At 44.6% G+C, this 24625-nt stretch overlaps 1 protein-coding gene across 1 annotated transcript in view; it reads left to right on the forward strand.

The window, feature by feature from the left end:
- The window catches only part of CREB3L2 (cAMP responsive element binding protein 3 like 2), a 108522-nt gene extending 98889 nt beyond the window's left edge, over positions 1-9633 (forward strand). Inside the window, exons 9-12 of the mRNA XM_054034113.1 lie at positions 2989-3088; positions 5064-5190; positions 6240-6474; positions 8983-9633. Coding sequence (XP_053890088.1) covers positions 2989-3088; positions 5064-5190; positions 6240-6474; positions 8983-9058 — 538 coding nt within the window. The 3' untranslated portion in view covers positions 9059-9633. The remainder of the gene's footprint in view (positions 1-2988; positions 3089-5063; positions 5191-6239; positions 6475-8982) is intronic.
- The last annotated feature ends 14992 nt before the right edge of the window (positions 9634-24625 follow it).

The following is a 24625-nucleotide window of genomic DNA, read 5'->3' on the forward strand; positions in this document are numbered from 1 at the left end:
ACTTTACAGCTTTCCTGTGAGGCACTTCCATTGGCAGGGAAAGTGTGAAAGCACATTCACACCTCCTACCAGGAGGTGACCCTCTAATTGAATATCATCAGGAAATGTGTCAGGCAGAGTGAGATTAATCCCAGGGTGCAACCCCCTTACCTACATTGCCTTAAGATTTCACTTTCTCCTGTTAAAATTCAGCCATAAGCAATATGTTTCACTAAAAGCATTCTTGACCTTCCTTTAGATGTTCAGCGGAGGCCTCTTGGTATAAAATGCCCTTGTTCTTAAAGTTGCTCTTTCTCCCTTTCTCCAGTTTTCATTAGCACATCTCACCCCAATGGTAATAATACTGAAGGTAACTTTTCAATGGGAGAGGAGTTTGACCTTCAACTATCTTTCAGTTTTTTGGACCGAACTATAGAAAAGAAGTACAGAAGAGTGTTTTTTGTGGGGGCAAGAGGGATAGCCATGTTGCCTCCAAACAAATGAATTCCAGCCTTCTCTTGCCTCAGTTCCTTGTTCTTATCTTGAAAATGCATCGTGAGTATTTTAACTCCCAACATTGAATCCTTTACTGTGGTGAAAGAGACAATGGCCTTGATTTTCTACTCATGCCAGGGTAAATAGGGAGTCACTTTGTTGACTTCAAAAAGGCTACGCCTGATTTTTCACCAGTGTAAATGAGGCCCAGTTTATAGATGTTTGAAGATTTGTGGTCATGTGGTGGAACTTATAAGTACTTGTTTACTTTCAGTACGAAGTACCCACACCTTGTGTAGTTGGTAAATAACTTGGACCATATTTTACTCCCCACTTCCTTGGCCATGAAGGGCCCAAGATATAGTGGAAGCGATATTGTTACACTGCTTGGGTGAGGGGGTGGAGTGGAGAGAAGAAAAGACATATTTGAGGAGCATAGCATCTTGGAGTCCAGGTCTTTGGGGGCTCTCTGCACAGCAAGGCTTGGGCTGGACAGGGAGGGCAAAGAGGAGAAATTTTAGTGGATTTGCCACTATGCAGATCCACCTGCCATTTCCTTTCCAACAGCCATCTCCACCTCCTCCTCCAAATCCCCCAGAGCAGCAAGAGCTGTTGCTATCGCAAGGCTTCTGTTACTATCTCAGGACTGCAGTAGCAGGCCCAGAGCTGGAAGGAAAATTTCTTTCTGAAACTCCTCTGGAACCCTGGTGCACCAAGCCCAGCTACTCTGTCTTGGTACCCGGGGAGGATTTGGTCATCTGTCACTACAGTGATTATACATGCCAAGGTTCAAAAAACCTTCCCATGAAATGTGTACACTGATTTAGAAGATGGGAATAGCCGTACACAGTATGCATTTACCTTTTAAGGAAAGCTGCTTGTGTGACGCACACATGTTGTGTAACAGTATTATTGAGTAGTTGGTGTGGCCTCTTTCATCTGAATTGAAATGGCTCTTGAGTTGCTCCTACTGTAGATAAGGAACAGAAAGAGGACAACCAATTTTTATTTTACACCCGGATGTAGAACAAACCATATTTTCAACAGCGTATTAGACACCCTTGTGAAAGTTGGGAAGGATCTGCTGGCCCAGATAAATCTGTACTGGGAGTATTCCTTGTACTAATTTCAGACTCCACTTCTGAAGTCCTTGAAATCATTCTACCTTAATTAACAATGATCATTGATTAAAAAGTCTATAATAGACAGGTGAGTGTATTTTGAGCTGCTAAGGCACCTCTGGGTCTGTCCTACAACTGGCTTGTAATAACTTGGTTTTAAAATAATTCTTTTCTATCTCTCTTGCTCCAGCATTTTTGACATCGCAGGCTTTAAAGCTGTTGGGGGTTGCCATGTATATTTGTCATGAGGCCTCAAGTTCTCTTATAAGTGAAATGAAATGTAGAAATGGGATTGAGCTGCAAAGTTAGGATCCAGGGTCAAACTTCTCTAAAGGTTTTTGTGTGCGTTTGAAGTAGAGTATTTGGTGTAGTCCAACTCCTTTGAAAAGCATTTGTCAGAACACAATGGGAACAGTTTGGAGAGACCCAAATCAGTAATGGAATGTGATTGAGCAGGCTTAAAAATAGACACTTAACTATAGTTTGAGATCGGTTCCTACTTCACTTTTAAACGGCCAGTACTCAAATTCATGGACTGTTGTCCCTGCAGCAGTTGATCATACCTCTTACACTAAGCAGAGAGCCAGGAGGATAGAAAGTGCTGTTCTTGGCTGGGACTCTTATGTTTGTCCAGCACAATAGGGCCTCCATTGTGGTTGGGACCTCTAAGAATGATTGTAATAGCAACATAGGGCTGTGATTTCATCAGCTCTTGGAGGATGGAAGACTTAGTAGGTAACCTTAGGGAGGAAGTAACATTAAATATTTTATTTAAAACAAATGTATGGGAAGATAAGTCTGAACATATTACAGGTTTTGAGATCTAAAGGCATTTTATTTACAAAAGCTTTCCAGTTTATCTTAAGGGCCAGATTTTCAGAAATGTGTGTGCACAGCTACACAATTGATTAGGGTAATTGTAGACCTGATCCTGTACCTATTAGTCAATGGCAAAATTCCTGTTGCAAACATGGCACAAAATCAGATCAAATGTGCAGCTGGTCATCTGTGAATGTAACCGTTTCAACTGTATGTATATACATGGTAATCCTGCTCCCATTCTTCTGAAAATCTGATCCTTCCTGGATGAACAAATAGGAGCCTCAAAAGTAGGAAGTAAAGTAGTTGGTGGGAATGTTTGGGGAAGAATGAAACTACATCAGTTGTGGAAAAACAAAGTACTCCTTGAAAAGTCTAATGTGATTGTGCACTATATTTTGGAAAATTAGTGCAGCCATTCCTTGCCTCTGACTTTTAACTAGCTGCACCTGCGTGTAAATGTTTACTGCTAGTAAGGCACAGAGATCAAGGTGAAAAGCTGTATGATCACATGGTCTGAGGTATGTAAATCTATTGGTTAATATTGATGGCTGTGTTACTCTTGACATTCCAGAACTCTTCTGCAGCAGTTACAGAGACTCCAAGCCATGGTTGCTGGCAAAGTGTCCCGTTCCTGTAAAGCAGCCAGCACACAGACAGGGACCTGTCTCATGGTGAGTGATTCAAAAGTTGGGGACCACAGGCAGCGGTTGCTAAAACCACTGTTCCCTGGCTCAGCTCATGTCTGTCTCTCCATTGGATAATGGTACTGCAGGTTTGAAAAAAGAGGTGGGGTCAGCTTCGTGCTAGCAGCTGGAAGCTTTGGGAAGTCATGAATACTGAGGCAGCCTGGGATGTGTGTGGATTTTTGTTGCTGAAGGGTACTCCACCCATTCTGTTCAGCCCATCAGTCTGAAAGCCCAGAGGGTGGGAAGCGTCTCTCGTCAAGAATTAACAATGAAATGTATCATAAAGTTCTGAATTACTTTGGGGATTTCTGATAGATAGCGCCTTGCTGAAAAGAAGCCTAATTTGTGGCCGTCATAGCATGGGATCTTCCTATCTAAGAGACCACCTCTCTCCCCCAGCCATACTGTCACAGTCATGATCCTTGGGGGCATTCCCACTTGGTATAAAACCGGAGGCGGGGAGGGCTGCTGGTGGAGTGTTGTCTGTGGGGACCCCTTTCCTTTGGAATGTACTCATGTCAGACCTGGGGCTGCAAGAGCACAAGACTGTTGACTTTCCAGGCCCTCTACAAAGTCCATCTGTTTGAGCAGGCATTGGCAAGGGGTGTGAGGATGGAATTACTGTCTTCTGGAAGTGTGTGGTTTGCAGGAGGTAAAGTGTCTCTGGGTGTTTCTTGATGATTAGATGAAGTGCCCCCATGGAGGCAATGGAGCATGGCGTGGGGGAGGTCAGTCCCCGGAGCAAGAGGCCAGACAGAGGCAATGGGGCATGGCAGAGGCAGCCCCGCTCCACCCAATGTGAGGGCACTATTTACAAACTGGCAGTTGCCAGACGCACAGTGGCCTGCCCGGCTCTGTGCTGCCAGCGTGTCCCTTCCCCTCAGAGGCAGGCCCATGCCACACCACACAGCCTCTCCCCCTCAGCCCAACACCACCCGATTCCCTATGGCCAGAGTTCCCCCAGACTCATTATGCCCAGCGCCCCCCCAGACCCTCCCCCACAAATGCACAGTGCCCTGCACAACACCACCCCTGCCCGCAGCCCCAGCACCCCCCACAAAACCCCCACTCCCTAGTGCCCCAACACACACATCCTTCCCGCCCCCTCACAGCCCAGCACCCTCCTGACTCCCCACAGACCCACTCCCCCAACCCCTGCCTCCTGGCCACACTCACTGGCCCTGCTGGGAGGCGACTGTGTCTGCTGGGCTGAGCCGGCTGCACAGCTAGGGCCGGAAACTGCTCCATCCCCTTGGGAGTGGTGTGATCAGCTAGGCCAGGACCTGCCCTGGCCGGGCTCCCTCAAGACACACTTGCCTGGAGGAGCCCAGCCAAACTCCCCGCACTGTTTCCCCCCCCCCCACACACACACACACCTGGCTGAGACTGGCCAGGCTTCTGCACCAGTCCCAGGTGGCTCAGCTCTGGGGAGATAGGTGGGTCCCCACAGGTGGTGGGAAGCAGAGACTGCTGGGAGCCAGAGGTGCCCCAGGGTCCGGCTAGGGGGCTGAGAGGAGCCCTTGGCCAGCTGGCGGGCAGACTGAGAGAAGCAAGTGGTGGGCGGGGGGGAGCCAATGGGGTCTCGGGGCGCAGTGCAAGCGGAACAGGCCAGGGCCCCTTCTGAGCATGGGCCTGGCTCCATGGAGCCACTGGAGCCATTGTAAACCCGGCACTGCCCTTTCCAACTTCCAAATAAAGAAGTTCAGCAGAATAAAATGGCTGCAGGTCTTTAAACTAGACTCTTGCATTGAAATCTTCCTTTTAAATATTGAATTGTTATTGTCCATGCACCTTTGATTAGGGGCATCATATATATTAACCAAAAAGTAGCCTGGAATCAATATTTAAAAAAAAAAAAATTACAGCAGTTGTGTGACTTGCCATTGCTTTAACCTTAATTCCCATGTATTTGTGTTCAAAGAGTGAAATTGCTTTTATTTTTGCTTTTTTCCTTGTCCAGGTGGTGGTGCTGTGCTTTGCAGGCATTTTTGGCAGCTTCTCTCAGAGTTACGGGCCCTATCCTTCTGCCACAAAGATGGTGCTGCCCAGCCAGCATTCCACACCAGAGTCGTACACGGCCTCCATTGGTAAGCTAAGTCAGTGCTGCCATTTGCTTGATGACTCACTCCCCCACAAGATCCCCTTTGCATTTTTGTGGGAGTCCGGTGCACGCCGCCTATTCTTCCCTTCCCAGTAGCTGTGTTCCCCACATTGTGGTTGTCATTTTTCTGGCTGAGGGCAGGATGGGAATTCTCCTTTGGAGCCTCTCAACATATCTTCTTGCACAACCTGGAAAAGGGCATTGCTGACATTCAGGAAATGTTCCTTTCTCCCCCGCCTCTTTGAGGATGAGAACCGCAGGTTCCTACTCACCAGCCTCTTGTCTCACTCGAGGGCCACATCCAAAACAATAATAAAGTCTGACCTCTAGTGGTTTTGAGGTGTTGGTGTTTTTGCATTATAGAAATGCAAGTGTATCGAGTCGGTTGAAAAAGTTCAATGGCTGGGTTACCCATGCTGTTGGTGAAACGCATCATTAAGGGATGGAGGAGTCCATTGCTCCCCAACCTACTTGGTAGTTCCAGTCAGGCTTCTGTGTGTCAGCCGCAGGCATCAGACTCATAGCTCCCAAAAGATTCCAGGTGAGCTTGGCCTCAGTTCACTGCCAAGTGGCCAAATTCACATTGCCAAAAAACCTCCAACACAGATGATATCCATTGCCTTTCTGTTGGCAGTGTCAGAGGCCAAGGATTGAGTGGGGCACCGGGATGGAAGTAGATGCTAGCTGTCTCCGATAACTATTACGTTAAAATAGAGCCTGTCACCATGGTATCTGAGTGTTTACCCCAGAAGTCATCCCTCCAGTTCTGGCACAGTGGCTGGACAAGTGGGGAAGGACCCTTGCATGCCCAGTGCTCATATTGCACTTGCTGTGGGCATACATGGTGGGCTGTCAGTGCAGCATCTTTCCCTAGCTCCAAAATTTCTAGTTAATCTCCATGGGTAGCAAAATCTTGTGCAGCTAGATTTACTGTGTTTATATTTGTCCACTTTCAATTCCCCAAATGTCCAGTGCCCTTGTATCTGGGCTCACTATGTTTCTCATTTAGTTTCTGCCTCCCCTATTTGTACACAGTACGGTCAAGAAGTCTGCTAATTTACGAAGAGCCCCGCCAACTGGAGGAGCAGTACAGTTCAATCTCCTTTGCAGATCGCAGTGATGTCTGGGATAGGCGCATGGACGCCTCCAAACACACAGCACTATCTCTGGAATCTGTGCCGGGGGCACAGCAGGACAAAGTCACACACTTCACAGTAGCCAATGAGACAAGGCTAGAGAAATCAGTGGTGCTGGGGCTGCAGCCGCACAGGTGAGTGCAGAGGAAGCAGACCTAGGCATGAGTTGCATGAAATTCCTTGTTGCGTGTTTCCTGGACAATTATTTGTATTACTGTTGTGCACAGAGGCCCCCAGTCAAGATCAGGGCCCCATTGTGCTAGGCATTGTACGAACACCTAGTGAGAGACCGTCCCTGTCCTGATGTGCTTACAGTCTAGATAGACAAGACTGAGAGTGGGGAAGGGAAACTGAGGCAAGGAGAGGTAACGTGACTTGCCCCAAATCACACCACAAGTCAGTAGTGGAGCCAAAATTAGAACCTTGGTCTCCTGACTCCCAATCCTATGTCCGATCCACTGGACTGTTTCCTATCCAAGACCATGTGCTTGGAAAGCCGGTAGTTATGGGGTTCCTGCTGAGCCTGGTGTGGGTTCCTTTGACTTATACTAGCTAGAGGGTGGTAGTCTTCTCAAACAACAGTCGCAGTATAGATGTCATTTAAGACTGTTACTCTGCCTGTATTAATAAGAGCTCCCTATAGAAAGTTTTAGTGATGACACTGACACAAGACTTTGTATAATCCACCCTGTCATGGTTCAGGGCATCTGCACCTATATTCCCCCCTCGCTGGTTCACCAAGGGCATCCATGCTTAGGCTTCTGACTCCCCTCTTTTGGGTGGAGAACCGCGCCTCTCTCCCTCCTGAGCAGTGTATTTCCAGGCTGCACAGTTCTGTGCATACACTGTGAATTCCCTGGCAAAGTCAGACTGCCTACGCAGGCCTGCTTTACTTTTCTCCTCAGATCGTGAACAGCGTAATTACCACAGTTACGTTACCACACAGTTCTTTCTAAGCAAACACATTTATTCTTAAGGTACAAGCATATTGGAGAAAACATATTAAAAACAATAAAAGAACCTATATTCATCCTAATAAGCTTACCAGAAGTCATCACAACTCCAAGAAGAGTGAGTGAACAGTCCTTCAAACCCCATCCAGGGGTTTTCCTATGACTAACAAGTTCATAATTCCTTTTGCTCAGAACAAGAACACTCATGAATCTGAGAGCTATTCGTTTATACCATTTGTGCATTTTGATCCTGGGAATAGGTAATTTGTAAACCAAAGTCCCTTTCCCAGGGTGAAGCTTCAAAACATCAGGTCTGGAGGTTGGCATTTGCATTTCCCCCCCCCAAGTATGTCCTAGGAACCCTACTCAACTAACAGTTCATGCTTGTCTTAGCCCAGGGGTTGGCAACGTTCGGCACGCGGCTCGCCAGGGTAAGCACCCTGGCGGGCCGGGCCAGTTTTATTTACCTGCTGACGTGGCAGGTTCGGCCAGTTGCGGCCCCCACTGGCCGTGGTTCGCCGTCCCAGGCCAATGGGGGCGGCGAGAAGCGGCACGGGCGAGCGATGTGCTGGCTGCGGCTTCTCGCCGCCCCCATTGGCCCGGGACAGCAAACCGCGGCCAGTGGGGGCCGCGATTGTTCGAACCTGCCATGTCAGCAGGTAAATAAAACTGGCCCGGCCCGCCAGGGTACTTAACCTGGCGAGCCGCGTGCCGAACATTGCCGACCCCTGTCTTAGCCCATTGCTTAAAAGAGTCCTTGGAAGCTCATAAGACTTCCCCGCATTTATATTAGTCTTATCTCCTAGACAGCTTACATACTATCCCACAATAACACACAAACATTTGCATTTTTGATACAGTGAGCTCCTAAGATACTGAAACTTAATTCAGTAAGGTTTAACTTAATTCAGAAAGATTTTGCGGGCAATTACACACAGACACACACACGTATAGCGTTATACAAATAATAACTTCTTGGGACGGAAAATATCAGTAAAATATAACCCAGAGGGAGATGCATTGCCTACGTGCTGAAAGCTGAGGGGAAATGCGCATCATCAAACAATCTAAAAATATGCAGGCCATGGGGCATTGCCATTTGAATGGCAACATGAGCTTGTGGATGACTAAGATTTCTGACTGGGCGGGTTATGAGGAACTGGGTGCCTTTTGCACTCAAGATGGCTCTGCAGTTTGTTGCAGGACAGAGCTGGGAAGGTGGAACATGTATTGCTAGAAGGGTCACCCTCAGAAAGTTGCATTGAATTCCTTGTTACATTCTTTCCTTTAAAATAATGTGAGATTTGGTGCTCCTCGAAAATGAGACACTCTGGTTTGAAGAACTTATGTGTGATGTCTTTTCCTTCACTGTACTTCTGCATGTCCTGCCACCACCCTGCTGCTCAAGGCCTGGATCTCTTCAACAGATCCTTTCTATTGTGCCAAATGGGTTTTTATTTGGATAAGTCTCTTAAAGCACTAGGATGAGACACCCTGTGACCCCACCCCCTAACCCCAGCATATCTATTTTAGCGTGAGGTGACTAATTTGATGTGTTATCAAGTTCCAACCAGTGAGCTCCTGGTAAATAACAGGCACTGTAATAGCAATAGCCAGTTTCAGTGGGGTGTGCGCTTTTTGCATGATTGCATACAGGTATAATATTCCTTTTTATTTTTCTCCTCACAGGGTCAGCTCAGAGCTGGAAGTGAATGAAACGCTGAAAATAATTGAAATTGATAGACGAGTTAATGCCACTTCTTAAAAGAGGCCTCCCTCCCCCCCCCCCCCCATTATCCTCCCTTCTTTCCAACCCAAGCCCCACCCCTTCCTCTGGACTCATCACCATCAGGGAACCAAAGGGCAAAAGAGAGAGAGTCTGCCAACTTCTGATTTGGCTGAAGAGTCTGTGACTTGAGTCAGCAGCAGTTGTCCTCGTTCTGTCCTTTCCTCCGGGCACACAAACCTGCTTCTGCTTTTACTGCTGTCCCTGACTGGTAATACAAGGGTGTACAGCTGGTTGGTTTGTGTGTATATCCTAATCAAGGGGCAGAGCCATCGAATGGAGGATTAGGATAAATGTAACTGACGGGGGAACGTTTGTGGTAGGTCACGTGGGAGAAGGAAACTGAAAGATACAGTGTGACACTGCTCAGGATTTGGCCACAGCTCCATGCCCATCACTCTGGCACACTGGAGCTTTATGGGGAGAGAAATGTGTTCACAGTTCCCATCCCTCCCACTGAGGGCAGAGAACAGACACTAGTCCTATTGAGCCAACAGCACAGACAGGAGAGTCTGTTCAATGGCAGTATTGATTTTTTTTTTTTCTTCTCCCTGCTCTCTTCCCCCTCTCCCCCCCCTTTTCCTGCCCCTTTATCACGTGGTGGATGAAGTTTCCTTACTGTTGCCATCCTTATGAAGGATCCAGGCAAAGTTCAGTCAGCCCATGTGTCTTCTCAGGCCTTGTCTACAATTGCACCAATTTAACTAAATCAGTTTAGAAACTGATTGAGTTTAATCTGTGCGACTCCCTTGTGTGGAAATTTTTAAATAAGATTATGACTAGTATATTGTATCCATTTAGCTTAAGTTGATTCCTTACTGGCATAAACTAAATCAATACTAGGCTCTCTTAAACCAAAATAAGAGCGTCCACATTAGGGGATTGCATGGATTTAATTAAATTAGTTTCTAAATCCATTTAGATACATCGGTGCAGTTTTTTGAGGTAGACAAGGCCTCAGATTGCTCTAGGTTCTTCTTCTTCCCCCGAGCCTCCTGTTACTGTTGTAAATAGTATTTATTAGCTTTCCAAAATTTCCCTCTGGTAGCCAGACTGGAGAGCCAAGCTCCTAAGACCATGCAGGTTTTCTTGGTGAACTTTGAAATCAAGATAGAAAAAACTTAGTTCCCTATAATGATTATTAGAATGTAATGAGGCTCCCCTTCCTCCTCCCTTTTACTAAAAGTACATGGAATTAAAGCAACTGCTTAGGAAAAAATTTGTTGCATGTTCCCAATTAGATGCAGATCAGGTCAGTGCTGATGGTCTCCCTCTCTAGTTATTTATTATTACAAAACTACCTAGAAGACCAAACCAAGGTCAGGTCCCCATTGTGCGAGGCACTGTATACACACATGATGAGAGACTGTCCCTGTCCTGAAGCTGCTATCCTGGATAGACAAGACAGAAAAAAGATGGGAGGGGGAATAGATACACGGAGAGGGGAAATGCCTTGCCCAAGGTCACACAGCTGGTCATTGGTAGAGCCAGGAATAGAATCCAAGTCTCCCGCCTCTCAGTGCAGTACCCTATCCACTAGACCATACTGCTTCTAAAGCACCATGCTGATGCATCTAATGCACACTGCCTCTAGTGCGGTGATTCTCCCTCTCTCAATACCCAGATTGTGCCAATGGCAGGGCTGCCCTTTCCACTCACAACTGTCCTTTCCGTGATCCAGCCAACCCACCAGTGATTGCTTCTGGGTTTTATTTGGTTATTACAAAGGGCTGCTCAGAGTTCCCAGTGATGGCTTTAGCCTAAAAACCTAAATAGGATAGAATAGTACGGCTACGTTTGCAATTTACCAGGAAAACTCAATTAAAAAAATATTTAAAATGTTTTTAAAAAAAAACCCTCTCCTTTTTTACATAAATAAGGAGACCAAACTAGTGTAGCCTTGTGTTTTATACCATGTACAGTAACTCTTTCCTCCAGGTATTCTATTTTGTAAAATATTTTTAAAGAAAAAGTGTATTGTTTTTGTATTTTAGTATAGCCTCTGCAGTGCTTCATCCTTTCCTGTTTGGATTTTTCCTTTTTTAGTCTCCCTTCCTTTGTTCATTATCCCATCTGTTCACTATGGGCCTGATCCAAAACCCAGTGAAGTTAATGGAAAGAATTCATTTGGCTTGAGTAGGCTTTGGATCAGTCCCCACTGTACCATGATCAGAAACAACATTCAAATTGGCAAGAGTGGGACATGTGTCCCAATTCCACTAGCAGATAATGGAATTTGGTGTGTACACCTCTTGTGTGCATGACTTTCTAGGTCAAACCCCATTTGTCTGTCCAGGTGTCTATTAAAAAAAAAAAAAAAATTGGTGGCAATGAGAGAGAAATACCATTGTGAGCATATTCACAGTCAATCCTTTCTTGTCAGTATGGGTCAGTACCACCCCTAAGACATATCCCCTCTTAAGGGTCAGCCACAACAGCCATGCTAATTCTCCCAGGCTCTCTGGATTGCGCTAGTGCGCACAGACAACCGTCACACAGCTCTCCCTTTGGGAACCCACATTATAACTGCACGATGGAAAGAGGAAGGAAAAGATGGGTGTGAGTGAGGGAGCGTCTGAACTGAGACACAAGTGGCGTCTGCATTATTTTAACCATCTGAGGTCAGCAAAGGGAAGGGGAAAATTTATGACCTGTTAGATTTACCATATTGGCTATCTCAGGGCATCCAAGTACAACCAGGTAGGCATGAGTCAGGGATTAGCAAATTCACGAAAGACCTGGTTTACAGAGCATCCCCAGGTCCCCTTGACTTTGTGTAACTGTGGGGGCTCAGCGTTCCTGAAAAACAGGCCCAAAATTTCTCTCTTGGGGTTTATTTATATAGCTGTGTATGGAATGTGAATGTGGAGCAGGTGGAGGCTTATCTGTCTAATCTCTCGTGCCCATTACCCTACTTAATGCACGAATGCATTCTCTCCCAGTAAAGAGACACTATTAACGTTACTAATTTAAATAATAATTTACACTATTAAAATAGAGAATTTCCCCAAATCATTGCTAATCACCATTAAAGCAGTTTGCTTTTTGCAATTTGCGCAGTTTGGATACACCACACCATTCATGGGGGTTTTACATCTTCATTGATAAAGGTTACTGTCTGAGTCAGGCTACTGGATTAGATGGTCTGATCTATGTATGGATAATATGGAGTACGGCAATTCCTGTGTTCCTATGACCATAAAAATAGCCTCTTTCTATAGCCCTAATATGTTTGATGCTTAAAATGAAATTTTAGCTGTTTTTTGTGGATCTCCTAAACTAGCACAACATTTGGGTTGAAGTCACTGCTGGGGAATATTATTCCTTTAAAATCAACTACTCCTATTGAACCTGAAATGGGTTTCTTCTGTAAGTTCTTTTTCTAGCAATCGGTCACTTGTTTACTCTGGGGTGAAATTCACTCCTGGATATAGGGTCAGTACAAGTCATGCACCAACTTAAGTCCCAAGAAATCATCTAAGCCCCACTTTAGTGGTCCCGGGCCTCAGGAATTTACGCAGTATATAGCCTTCGTGCTGGTTTTCTGCACAGACACCCTGAAAGCTGCCCGCGTGGAACCCTGTTGCCAAACCAATGTTTTACCACACCAGTAAAACCTTGCTTGTCCCCTATAACCTTCAGACATTCCCCGAGCTGTCAGTCTTTGAGTCTAGGAAGTTAAGCTATGAAGGAAAAGTAGGGCATTATTTTTTAAATACAAATATATATTTATGGAAATCAGGCCCAGGCCATGTGACCGTTCTAATCATGTTAGCATGGAGGGGAGGAGGAAGAGAGAGGTTGGTATGCTATTTATAGTTCTATGTTAGTTTCATATGTGTTCACTATTTGTTCTGTGCAGACTAATATTTTAATACGCCAAGGTTCATAGGCCAGATCTCAGCTGGCAGAGTTTCCATTTACACAATTTACATGGAGTAGCTCTGATTTATACCATCTGAGGAACTGGCTCCTGTCACTGGGCCAGGCTTCTCCCCAGCTCCAAAGTATACACTGCCATGTCCAGTCTCTTTCAAGGAGGTTTATTTTCTTAATAAACCCAGGTAAACAAACAGAAAAAAAGAGGCTTAACTCAGTCCTTGCTTTCAGGTTCCAGCTCTACCCCTCTCAGGGATTTCTGGCAGGTTCCCAGTTCTGGCCAGTTCTGCTCCCTCTTGGGGGCAGCAGTGTCAGGGCTGTCTCCCTCAGCCACTGGCCCCCTTGCTCCAGGGGGCCCTACCACTGGAGTTTTGCTCCACTCTGGTGTGACTTTGCCTCCTCCAGGTAGGTCACAGCCTGTCTCAATCAATTCCCCCTCCAGCTACCCAGTTAGCAGCCCTTTATAGGCCCAGGTGTAGCTCAGCCCTCTTTAATTGGCTGGATTGGACTCACTGGCTCTGGTCCAGGGCTCAGTATATCCATAGGGACCAGCTACCCTGTGATACCCCATAGCTTTATCTGCATCAAAATATATTTTTAGACTAAAATTTAACTCTGCCTTCCCTTCCCCTCCACCCCCCCCCCTTTTTTTTGGTAATTCCTGTAAAACTGACTTTCAGCAGTGGACATTGTCTAGACACAGTTACAGTGTAGGTCAAATAAATGAGGAATATTAATTGCCACATCACAAGGGATTGCCACAGAGTATTTGGGCTCTAGATTCTAGCTAGCGCCAACAGGCCATTGTACAAGAACAGAACTATAGTTAGTATTTTTATGCTCTGTGACTAAACTATTTCATTCTCCAAGCACTAATTAGAAAGGGAATGTTTTGCATTTTGAAGGTGAAACAGTAGGTCATTACTTTGGTGATTGGGAAGAAAGCAGTATATTTGAGAGGTGCTTTGTTGAACTACTGTATACTCTGCAGCTTTGCACTGTAGCTGCACTTACTGTTTCAGTGTTAAGGGCAAATGACTGTTGGGAGTGTGGGGATAAACTGGCCACACAAGTGCATTATAGACATCAATAAATGTATACAGGTTCAGTCAGTGAATCAATGTGCACACCCAATAATCTTAAGACCCAGCAGATGCACCATGGACATTCAGTCTTAGATTGTGGGTGAGATCCAGGTTAACTGCCTTGCCTCAGTGATAAATTGTATTCAGAGAGACCCTAGACATGAGCCAGGAATTTGTTTTTCCATATGCATATCACCTATCTGCTTTTCTTTATGAAGGCACAGATGTGGTTTTGCCTCCTATCTTCTAAGCCTGTGTTGCTTTGGGTCTTGCAAGAAACTCTCATGAGACTGAAATGGGCCTGTGTTGTGGTTTAGTTACTGCCACCAGTCTCTGCTCTAACTTACAGCCCACTTCCAACCCATCCCTCAAAGAGAGTAAAATGTGGGGATATGGAGTAAGGGAAAGCTGGATTTCCAAAATTGCCTCAAGGGGGTGGAGAAATTCTGAGATGGAGGGGGACTCCAGCAGCAAGGAGAAAATTTCTTCACGCCCAGAAGGAAAATCTTTGTTTGTATAGATTGACACCTTCCCCACTCTTACCTTCTCTCCTTCCTTGCCTTTTTAATTATGTAGCCCCTGTGCATGGAGAATAATGGGGCTGACCTTTTCAGTGGATTCCACTTTCTCATGCAACATGGGTAAAATAAATTTGATCTTTTATTGTTCATATAATGGGGTGAGTAAGGACAGAAGAGGAGCAGAAGTGGGTGAGTCACCATGAGACTTCTGTTTTAAAATATGTGTTTGTATCAGACCATAGCTGATTCTGGTACAGTGATGCTGAAGTAATGGAATCCCATCTTCTCGCTTGATATAGTTAACTATACTCTGTATTGAGTGATTTTTAAAGACACTTGCAGGAGTTTTCTTAAAATAATAAGCCACTCTAAATAAAGGCTTTTATTCATCTATACATCATCATTTATGCATTTATCTGAACAGCTGGCGTACACATTCCACTTGGTTCAATAGAAAGTTCCATCTGAACCGCAGTGCAAATGGGATTAGCAGTGGTATTACCTATCTGAAAGCTGTCCTGTCACATTCTGTAAATGTTCTCTTACTCTGTATGAAGATTTATGTAAATAGAGCCTGGACTGAACATCAAACCTGCTATAGACAGCTCTGGATACGTACAGGAAATGTACCTGGCTTTACCCTAATTAGCCTTTGGGTGTCACTTTTGTTTCATGTATCGGGGGGTAGCCGTGTTAGTCTGTATCTACAAAAACAACAAGGAGTCTGGTGGCACCTTAAAGTCTAACAGATTTATTTGGGCATAAGCTTTCGTGAGTAAAAACCTCACTTCTTCGGATGCATAGAGACCACTCTATGCATCCGAAGAAGTGAGGTTTTTACTCACGAAAGCTTATGCCCAAATAAATCTGTTAGACTTTTGTTTCATGGAATTACAGCTTCAGCCACTTTTTTTAGGGCTGTAAATTAGAAGGCCATAAGATGTGAGGTCTGGGAGTGACAGTTCAAGGAATACCATTAGTCTTCTGGTACAAGAGCTAAAGGATCCTACTTTCCCATGAACACATCCTCTTAACCACATGTTAAGCTCAATAAAAAATTAATGCAAAGAATTTTCTTGGGCATATAAAGGGCCATGTAGTGATGAAATTATATCAAATTCAAATTGCAGGTATATTCCAGTCACCCTGAGTGTTCCAGAGGACAAATTATCTGGAGTCCTTTCCTCTAAAATGAAATACTTCCCTGTGGAGGGTCAGAAATGATGTTTCGGGCCATCCAAACCAATGTCACCCTGCAGGTTACATCCATGTATCACTTTGATTACTCTCCCTGTATGTGTGCAAATACAGATGACACACATGTTTATGGTTTGCCCATATGCATATTAAACAAAACTAGCCATTGTGAAAAAGATGGCAGTTATTTGGGACTGTGCAAGAACAAAATCCACCAAACCCCTCAGTAAACTGTAACAGAGCCTCCTTTGACTTTGCTGACATCTATGTTCTTTTGCCAAATGTATGTTTAACCGTGTGTGTGCGCATGTTGGTTAGTCTCTTTTTGTAATGACTTCTATACATGCACTGCTCATCTGGATACATTCCCACCTGGTTGTTCGCACTGCAAACAAGTCTCTTAGTGTAAAGAAATTGTTTGCTGAATTCTACAAGGAAACAATTATTGGAAAAAAATAACTAAATGCTTTTGTAGGATTACATATATGTAGTTAAGTAAAAACTAAAGTATGTTATGCCTTTTCATTCTTGCAAATAAATATTTTATGTAGAAAAAAGCAAAAATAACTCCTTTGTCTTCCCATTTATTTAAAATCTGGTCTCCTCTTGTATTTTGCAAGCACAAGACCATGTGCTGTCTGACTTTTTTTTTTTTAAATTAACCTGATTATCTAACATGTCACTGAACTGGAAGAAGATTAAAAGCAGTGATATGTGTATGTGTTTTACAGTAACTGTCTGCCCCTTTCTCTTAACAAGATTGCTGAAACTGGAGAATTGTTTTTGTTAATCATGGTGGAGGTGGGATGGTAACATTTTTGTAATAATAGCATTTTTAGGGAATTCTGCAACTTAGCTATGCTAATACTAAATTCATAGATTTAAAAAAAAAAATCTACATTCTGGTAATATTGACTGACTGTCTTGACTTTGGGGATCAGATCTTCACCATGTGTAAGTTGACAGAGCTCCATTGATGTGCCCTGATTTACAAGAGCTGAGGATCTGCCCTTGAATATCCATTGCCTCTGGGATGAATGCTCCAAATCCAGGTTAATACTTTGGCTTTGACATATTCTGTGTTTAAGTGGGTGGATGGATCAAGAACTCCACTGCCTGATCTATGAGGGAGACTAAAGAATCCTCAAAAAAAAAAATCTAGATGACATTGCAGATAAAGGTCACGGGCACATGGGCAATGTATCTCTGGCCTTTCTCCTATTTCCGAGGGGCCTCCCCAGCTTGAAGTCTATTCTGACACACATGATATGTACCGGGAAAAATGCACTTTGTTCCTGTGCTGGTTTTCCACCACAATTTTCAAATGGAGGCTGCCATTTTGTTTTAAAAACGTTATTCTCGCCTGATTAAGGAACAGTCTTTCCTTTCCAAAAGATGTCAGGCAGGAGCACTGTGGCAAGTAGCAGCATCCAGCCAGAAGCCTGGTACAAATCAATCAGTATTTCTCTCAGTGAGAGAGGATCACACTGTAGTAGAATAAGTTTCTATTTCTCCTTTCCCAGCTGAGAGCCTCGCTATGGTGACACGGCCAATACATGGAGCTTGGGAATAGACATGCATCATTCAAATATGAAATTAACATTTCCAGGGGAGGTCTTGCCATTGATGTTATTTATGTCACTAACTCTCAACCAAGATCAGGGCCCCACAGTGCTGAGTACTGTACATACACATGTTGTGTACCTAAAGAACTTACTATTTAACTAGAGAGGACAGACAAAAGGTGGAAGAATGGAAGTTATAACCCTCATTGTACAGATGAGAAACAGATAGGGTGACCAGATATCCTGATTTTATAGGGACAGTCCCAATATTTGAGGCTTTTTCTTATATAGAAGCCTATTACCCCCCCACCCTGTCCCAATTTTTCACACTTGCTGTCTGGTCATTCTAGAAACAGAAGCCGATACATAACTGGATTTTGTATGGCTCTGTTTTGGGACACCTTAAGAGTCTGGTTTTCAGAGGGTGGGAGCTTGTAGCTGTCCTGTCTGGCAACTAATATATCTAAACATTTCTGAAAATCTTGACTAGAGAGATGAAGTGACCTGCCCAAGGTCATGTAGGCAGTCTGTGGCAAGAATTGGGAAAAGAATGAGGCCATCCTTGTTTGGGTTGGGTACTCCACTATCTCGTGGTACAGCAGAATACTCTTCTAGACTAAGCAGCAGCTGCTCCCTTGCCCCAGATTGTACCACGGACAGGTGTACACTCCTAGTAGCATGGAAGCACTTCATTGAACAGCCTGGCTGCTACAGCTGGGGATTAAAGACCTCTGTCAGAAGTGCCTTTAACTAAAGGGCATGAGAGCAGCTAAGGTGAGTATAGGAACCCACCTGAAATTTGGGCTTATGCCTGTCTGACTGGCCACTGCATCTGAATTAAATATCTTGTGCCTTCCCTGGGAAGGGGGATATGCCATGTCCTTGTGGGAGTCCTAAGCATCCCACTCATTCTTCTCTGCTTTCACCACTCTGAGACCATGTTGCAACAACCATCCTTCCCCGACTGCCACAGCAGTCCTGGTTCTCTGACTAGAGAATATCAGCTGCCAGAGCTATCAATCCAGGATACATTTTACAAGCATGAAATTGAGCAGAAAAGTCTTAACAGAAAATCATCAGGGGGTGACCGATTATGGCCATTATCTTTCTATCTTAAGTAGTTATAGCTGAGTTCTGCCTAATTGAAGAATAGGGCTTGGGAATAAAAATGCAAGATGACTATTAACAATATTGAATTAAGCAACCATGGTCATCATAGTTATGACCCTTAGAGCATCAGGAGGTAAGTGGTAACGCATGCACTTTGTGATTACACCAGATAGCCACGTCGTAGAAGTAAATGCTGGCCATGAGACTTTCATGTTCACACCTTGTCACCCTCCAGTACATACTGTCTTTTGGAAAATCTGTTACTATTTTTACACTGGGCCAGATCCTGATCCCTCTATTCACATTGAGTAACACTTTCTGCCATGTTTAGGCCCATGGCCATCAGTGAGAGAGGCTATCAGAATCTGCCCGACAGTTTGATATTATTATTTGACTGAGTATCTGCCCCCGTTACGGATACTGTACTCGCAGTAGAGAGAGAGATGGAACCTTCACCAGCCACTGATTTTTCAGTGTATGAGTGCATTTTTCTAAACAAATGAATAAACAATAAAGAAACAATGGGTTTAAAATTCATGTATTGTGAACACATCTGCATCTCTGCCATGACTCAGGGTATTCAGAGAGGCAGTGTTGCCTACTGGATAGAGCACTGGACTGCAGCTCTAGACTGGTGTCTGTTGCCAGCTCTGCCACTGGCCTTCTGGGTGACCTTGAGATAAAGCCATGACATCTCTGTGCATCAGTTTCCCCATCTATAAAATGGTGATGATAATGATGACCTCCTTTGCAAAGTTCTGAGCTTTACTGATGAAAAGTGATATATACGAAGTAGGTACTAGAAATTATTGCACTTTAAAAGTCCACTTTATTTGTTGTAAAGTATGCTCTTTGTTTAGGTTTTGCATTCCTCTTTACAAGGACTTTGAAAACTAATGAAGTCAGTTTCACTCTGGTTAGTCAGTTTTGTTCTCAGGTTCTTAGTGCTTTGTTTGGGCTTCAAATACTGCAGGGGGACATCAACTTGTTTAAAAAAAGGTGTGTTAATTCAATTTTTTTAAGTTGCATTTTTTTATTGATCTCAAGTTATATACAAATTTTATTTTTTACAAAATTGGAATTGTGTGTTCCTCTACAAGGAAAAAAGTCTCAATTCTGTCTTTTATGTGGCATTTTTTTTTTTAAAGAGCAAAGAAACCCCTTGTAGGATAACTTCAAATTTGAGATGCACCTCTTCCATTTTCTAAAGGCAACGTTTAAAAATGTTCAGCAGCTGCTTAAATTTTTTCCCCCTCAGTGTATTTGTACCAACAAAATCAGAGTTTAGCAAGGAGACAAATCATGACTGTCCACTTGTCTGTCTAATGCAACCATAACCCCAGCAGCTAAACTACTCTGTCTAATGGGGTACTGAACTGATGTTGGATCAGGTCAATTTATATCAAGCATTACCCTGAAGAAGTTGCTTGACCATAGAAGGAGTTGAGTGCCTGAACCAAGCATGCAGAATGGAAACCTAAGCTAGCCTAGGTAAGTCTGTCCTGGGCTTAGGTTGGAGAAAGAAGTTGAGTGCAATTAGACCTCTTCAAAAATTACTCTTACCTGGAGAATGGAAAGGATTCTCTCTCTCTCTGTACCCCCCCCCCCAAATTTACCCCCATACACAGAATCTATGCACCATTGAAGCCTTCAGAATAGAACTTCAGTGACACTAAATAGTGCAAAGGCTTTTTCCTGGCCCTCTGTACAGGGATGAATTTAATCCTGTCTGAGCATTTCCTGTTTCATTCATGCCATCTAACCAGCTCTTCAAGCCAGGCATTGCAGCCATGAGCCTACTGCCTAAAAGAGGACTTAACATAACACCTGCTGAAGTCCATCAATGCTCCCAAACCAGCCAGAGGAGTCACTGCAAAATGATGCATGGTACTTCCTTTATCCCAAAGCCTGAGCCTCTGTATCACTGCCAACCTGTGAACTGTGATACCTGCTGTTGGAATCCAGCACCTTTTGCCAGCACAAAACTCCCAGATGTTGTCAACCTGGTAAGGTTCTATTCTTATGTACTGATCTCTTCCAGATTAGTCTAGCCACAGGGAATGAAGTCTACAAAGAAATTATGAATAAATCTGATATTTTCAAGAAGTTTCTCCTATGGTTTCTTTAAAAAGTGACATGTTTCGGGTGTAATTGTGTGAGCAAGGCCTTATCTTGCTAGCCTTCAGATTCACTCCTCAGTGCTACTATAAAGCAGACTGTATTGGAAGCTTGTTTAGCACCATATGTTGCAAATTAGTCATGCAAATTTCAGCAGCAATAGCAAAAATAGGTGATCCCATAATATAGTATAGACATGTAGTGATGACAGGGGCGACTCTTTTCCCTGGCAGTCTCAGCATATGGGAAGTGCAAGTTGCCTCCCCTTTGTCCCTAAACTGCCCCAAGCCCTGGTACAGGGATTAATTCCCTGCAATGTCCTGCCCTGACCCCCTCCAATTATATTCATAGGATAGTTAGCTGTACTGTTCTGATTCCAAGTAACACAGTGGAGCATTGCAAGAGGCGTCTTTGGGGTAACTAGGCTCTATAGCATTATGGGTTTGTGGAGATCAACAAGCACACTAAATTTTACCCCAAAATAAAGTGCAAGGCAGTGGAGAGTGTGTGCGTGCACACGCTCTCTAGCGGTAATAAGCTCTCACCAGTTTGCCCTACTTACAAGGTGGGCAGCCACAGTCAGCACTAACTGAAGCTTCTAAATGGCCTTTAAGGATCACCTCAGCTCGAGTGCCTTGCAAAAGTCTCCACCACACAGTGTGCTTTTATACAGCAAGTGATCCGAAAGTACTCCCTTTGAATTTCTCTTTTAGAATAACCGTATTGATCATCCTGTCCCTCTTTTCTTATGGAGGTGTTTTTGTGGGGTAGGGATTTTGTTTGTTTGGGGCGTTGTTTTTTTTGTCACATTGCCTTGGTGTGGCCCTGGATTCTGGACACTGAAAACTAGGTGCTTGTTGGGTATATTCCTTGGGGATTTCGTCAAAGCCCCAGCTTCAACCTTTACATTCTTAAATTAATATTGTCACTATTATCCCAGGTGTTTAAACAGTCCCATGTTGTGACTTCTTCTTACACTGTGGCTGGCCAACAAAAGGGTGAGGCAGGGAACAAAGAGGGTGGGGTATTTCATTTGTTAATAGGTTCTGTAATGGAGCCAGGTGTTTGATTTGGTAGTGTACTAAAAACAGACTGCATGGGGAAAAAATTGGAAGAGATTAATGCATAAACAAACACACTGAGAGGATTAGGGCAGCATCTGATTCTCTTGGCCGCTTGACCTATCTCTCATGAAGGCATTTTTAATGACTCTAGGAATAGAGGAGACAAGGTTAAGGCAGGCAAGTGTCATAAGCTGCATCACCAATTAATTTTGTAGATGTAGCTAAAGAGGAGTTTCTAGGAGTGTATTTGATCCCTTTTTCCAAGGGTGCAATATATTATTTTAAGTGCTGTTTTTATTTCTGCTAGTGCAGGGACAACACGATACTCTGCCACATGGGGATCTGAATTCAGGGCCCAACCCTTAGTTTCTGGACTAGCACTGGGAATACTATACTGTACAGGGAGATGGGCATGTCAGAAGAACCTCCTGGATCTCTCTGTGGCTAGTTCTGTGAGCAGCGTTGGTTTATGTTGGAAGAACATCCAACAATTTTTGGTCAGAAGGACAGGCAAAAATGGGGTTCCCACAGGGCAGGGCATCTCCCCAGCTTAGTATGTACTCACTGCCAAGCCTGGTCTCCTTTAAGAAGGTTTATTGTGCAAAGAAAAACAAATAAAATTTGCTTACCTTTTGTCCTAGTGTTTCATAGGGCTACCTTCCTCTCTTGCTCTAGGGACCCACCACAGGCATTAGCTCTACTCAACTGTGGCTCTATTCCCCTAAGCACAGCCTATCCCAATACTCCGTGCCCTCTGACAGCTCTTTATAACCCCAGGTGTAGCCTTGCCCCCTTTAATTGGTTCAAGTGGGCCCACCTGTTCTGACACGGGGCACTGGCCCTGGTCTACTGTCAGGGATTGGCTGGTCAGAGGTGCTTTGTCTCCCAGGAGGGAAAAAAATACACATAACCACATGCCCAAAATTGGGGATAGGGATTTAGTTTCCCTGAATCTTGAGCTCCACCCTGATTGCCTGTCCACTTGCCTCTAAGGTCAGCTGTGAGTATCCTATTGTCATTGTCCAAGTGCTTTTGCAACGTAGTGTTTTGGACCATTCCTGTTGAATAATATAGTATTTGTTTAAAAAAAAAAAAAAAAAAAAAAGGGAGACAGGCAATGAAGAGCAGATTATGAGGGGGGGCATCCTGGAGGTACTCAAAGGTACCTGGCAGATACAGTTGTTGAAGGATCAACATTGTGAAGAAACCAGATAGATTTATTACTATTTGTATAGTGTCTAAGAGTGTGCTAGACACTTCACAATACAAATAGACATTGTCCCTGTCTGAAGAATATGCAAGCTAAAGTTCCAATCCTGTGCATACTTACACATGATGTGTACATTTATGCACATGAGAATTCTCATATGTCAGTGTTTACAAGATGGCCCAACTTTTAGATGAAAAATACTGGGTGAGAGGTGAAGAAGGGTGAGGAGAACAGTAGTAAGCTTTTGCAGTTGTCCAGGAGGCACGGGCGGCTCTATATTTTATTTTAACATGGAAGAATATATTAGTATTTTAAATCCATTTGTTGGGGGCTGGGAGGTCGAGGCTGCTCTTTTGGTTTGGGGTTTCTTCAGTGGCTTATGGAAAAAATGTTACTGAACTATGTGGAGTGATGGCTGATGTCTCTGGAATTGTCTGTTCTTTTTCACATATTTAATATGCAACCACGTAAGCTGTATTTACTTACTGTGTCCATTCACTAATATTCCCTCCAACTATTGCCCTTAGTCGTGAAAGTGCCTATTAACTGCTTCCTCCTACAGGTCTGTTCAGATTTCCTTTCCTTTCCTTTCCCCCCTACCTTGGTAACATTTCATTGGATCCCTCATTAGTGCTTGTGCATTAATACCTCCTTCTCCAGCTCTCCCACCCCTCTGTCCTACGGTCACCACCTGGACAATTTCCCACTGGTTTTAATTTTTTACAGCTTAAACTCAGCTTAATAGAAGCAGAAATCAGGTTTGATTGTAATGTCTTATATATAAAAAAAAAGATAAGAGTCAAGATCCTGTGGTGAAATAAAGGTGAAAGCCTGGACCTGTCTCTAGGAAGTTTAATGTAACCCAAAAGATAAAGAAAAATCAGCCCTTTTCTGGAGAGCCTTTTCACGAGAATATATTTAATTCATTGCTGATCTATGCCTTCTCTGCCCTCACAACTCCACCACCTTCTAAGGGAGGAAGGCTGTTTTTACGTATTGGTTTTTCATTTAAAATATGACACGGGTGCCACTTCTCCCGCAGCCTTGTCTCTCTCCCCCTGTAACGAGTGTGATTGATACAGGAGAGACCATTCCAGCAGGAAATGTGCCCAAAGCAGCTGTCAGAAATCTCCTGGACGAGTTGGGGCTGTGTGTGTGCGTGCGCAGGGGGAGCAGAGATAGTTAACTAGCTGCTGTAGCCGTGACCCTCCCCTCTTCCTTCCCCTGTCTAAACACTCCAGCAGGAATCCCCCTTCCCCACCTGTTTTCTCCCCCACCCTCCATCGTCCTATAATCTTCAGAGGGGACCCTAACTCCTAAATATCTCCCCCTCCCTTTCCAAACGCTCCAGGGCTCCCCCTCCCATTTACACCCCTCTTCCCTCACTGGCTCCTGAAAAAATACCCCTCCCCGCGTAATATTGTCCTGACGCCTCCCGGGCCCATTCGCCTCAGCCCTGGTGCAAGGAAGGGCCGAGCTGCGTCCCCCACCTGCTCCCGGGCCTCTGGCCCGGCTGGCGGCGATGCTGCTGCTCCAGTCCTAGGAGGGAGTGTCAGGAGCAGCAGCAGGAGGAGGCGGGCGCTGATTGGCCCGGGAGGAGGGGGAGGCAGAGAGTTTCCCACAATGCCCCGCTGCAGTGCAGCCGCCGATGGATGCTGCGGGAAGGTGCTGCCATTTGCAGCCTCCTCGGCGAGTGGCTCCAGCTGCAGCAGCCGTCCCGTCCCTGTCCCTGTCCCTGTCCCCCCACCTCAGCGGCTGCAGCCGCCGCCGGCCCCGCGTCTGCTCCCTGCTGCTCAG

Source organism: Malaclemys terrapin, chromosome 1, assembly GCF_027887155.1.
Source record: "Malaclemys terrapin pileata isolate rMalTer1 chromosome 1, rMalTer1.hap1, whole genome shotgun sequence".
In the NCBI taxonomy this organism is placed as follows: domain Eukaryota; kingdom Metazoa; phylum Chordata; order Testudines; family Emydidae; genus Malaclemys; species Malaclemys terrapin.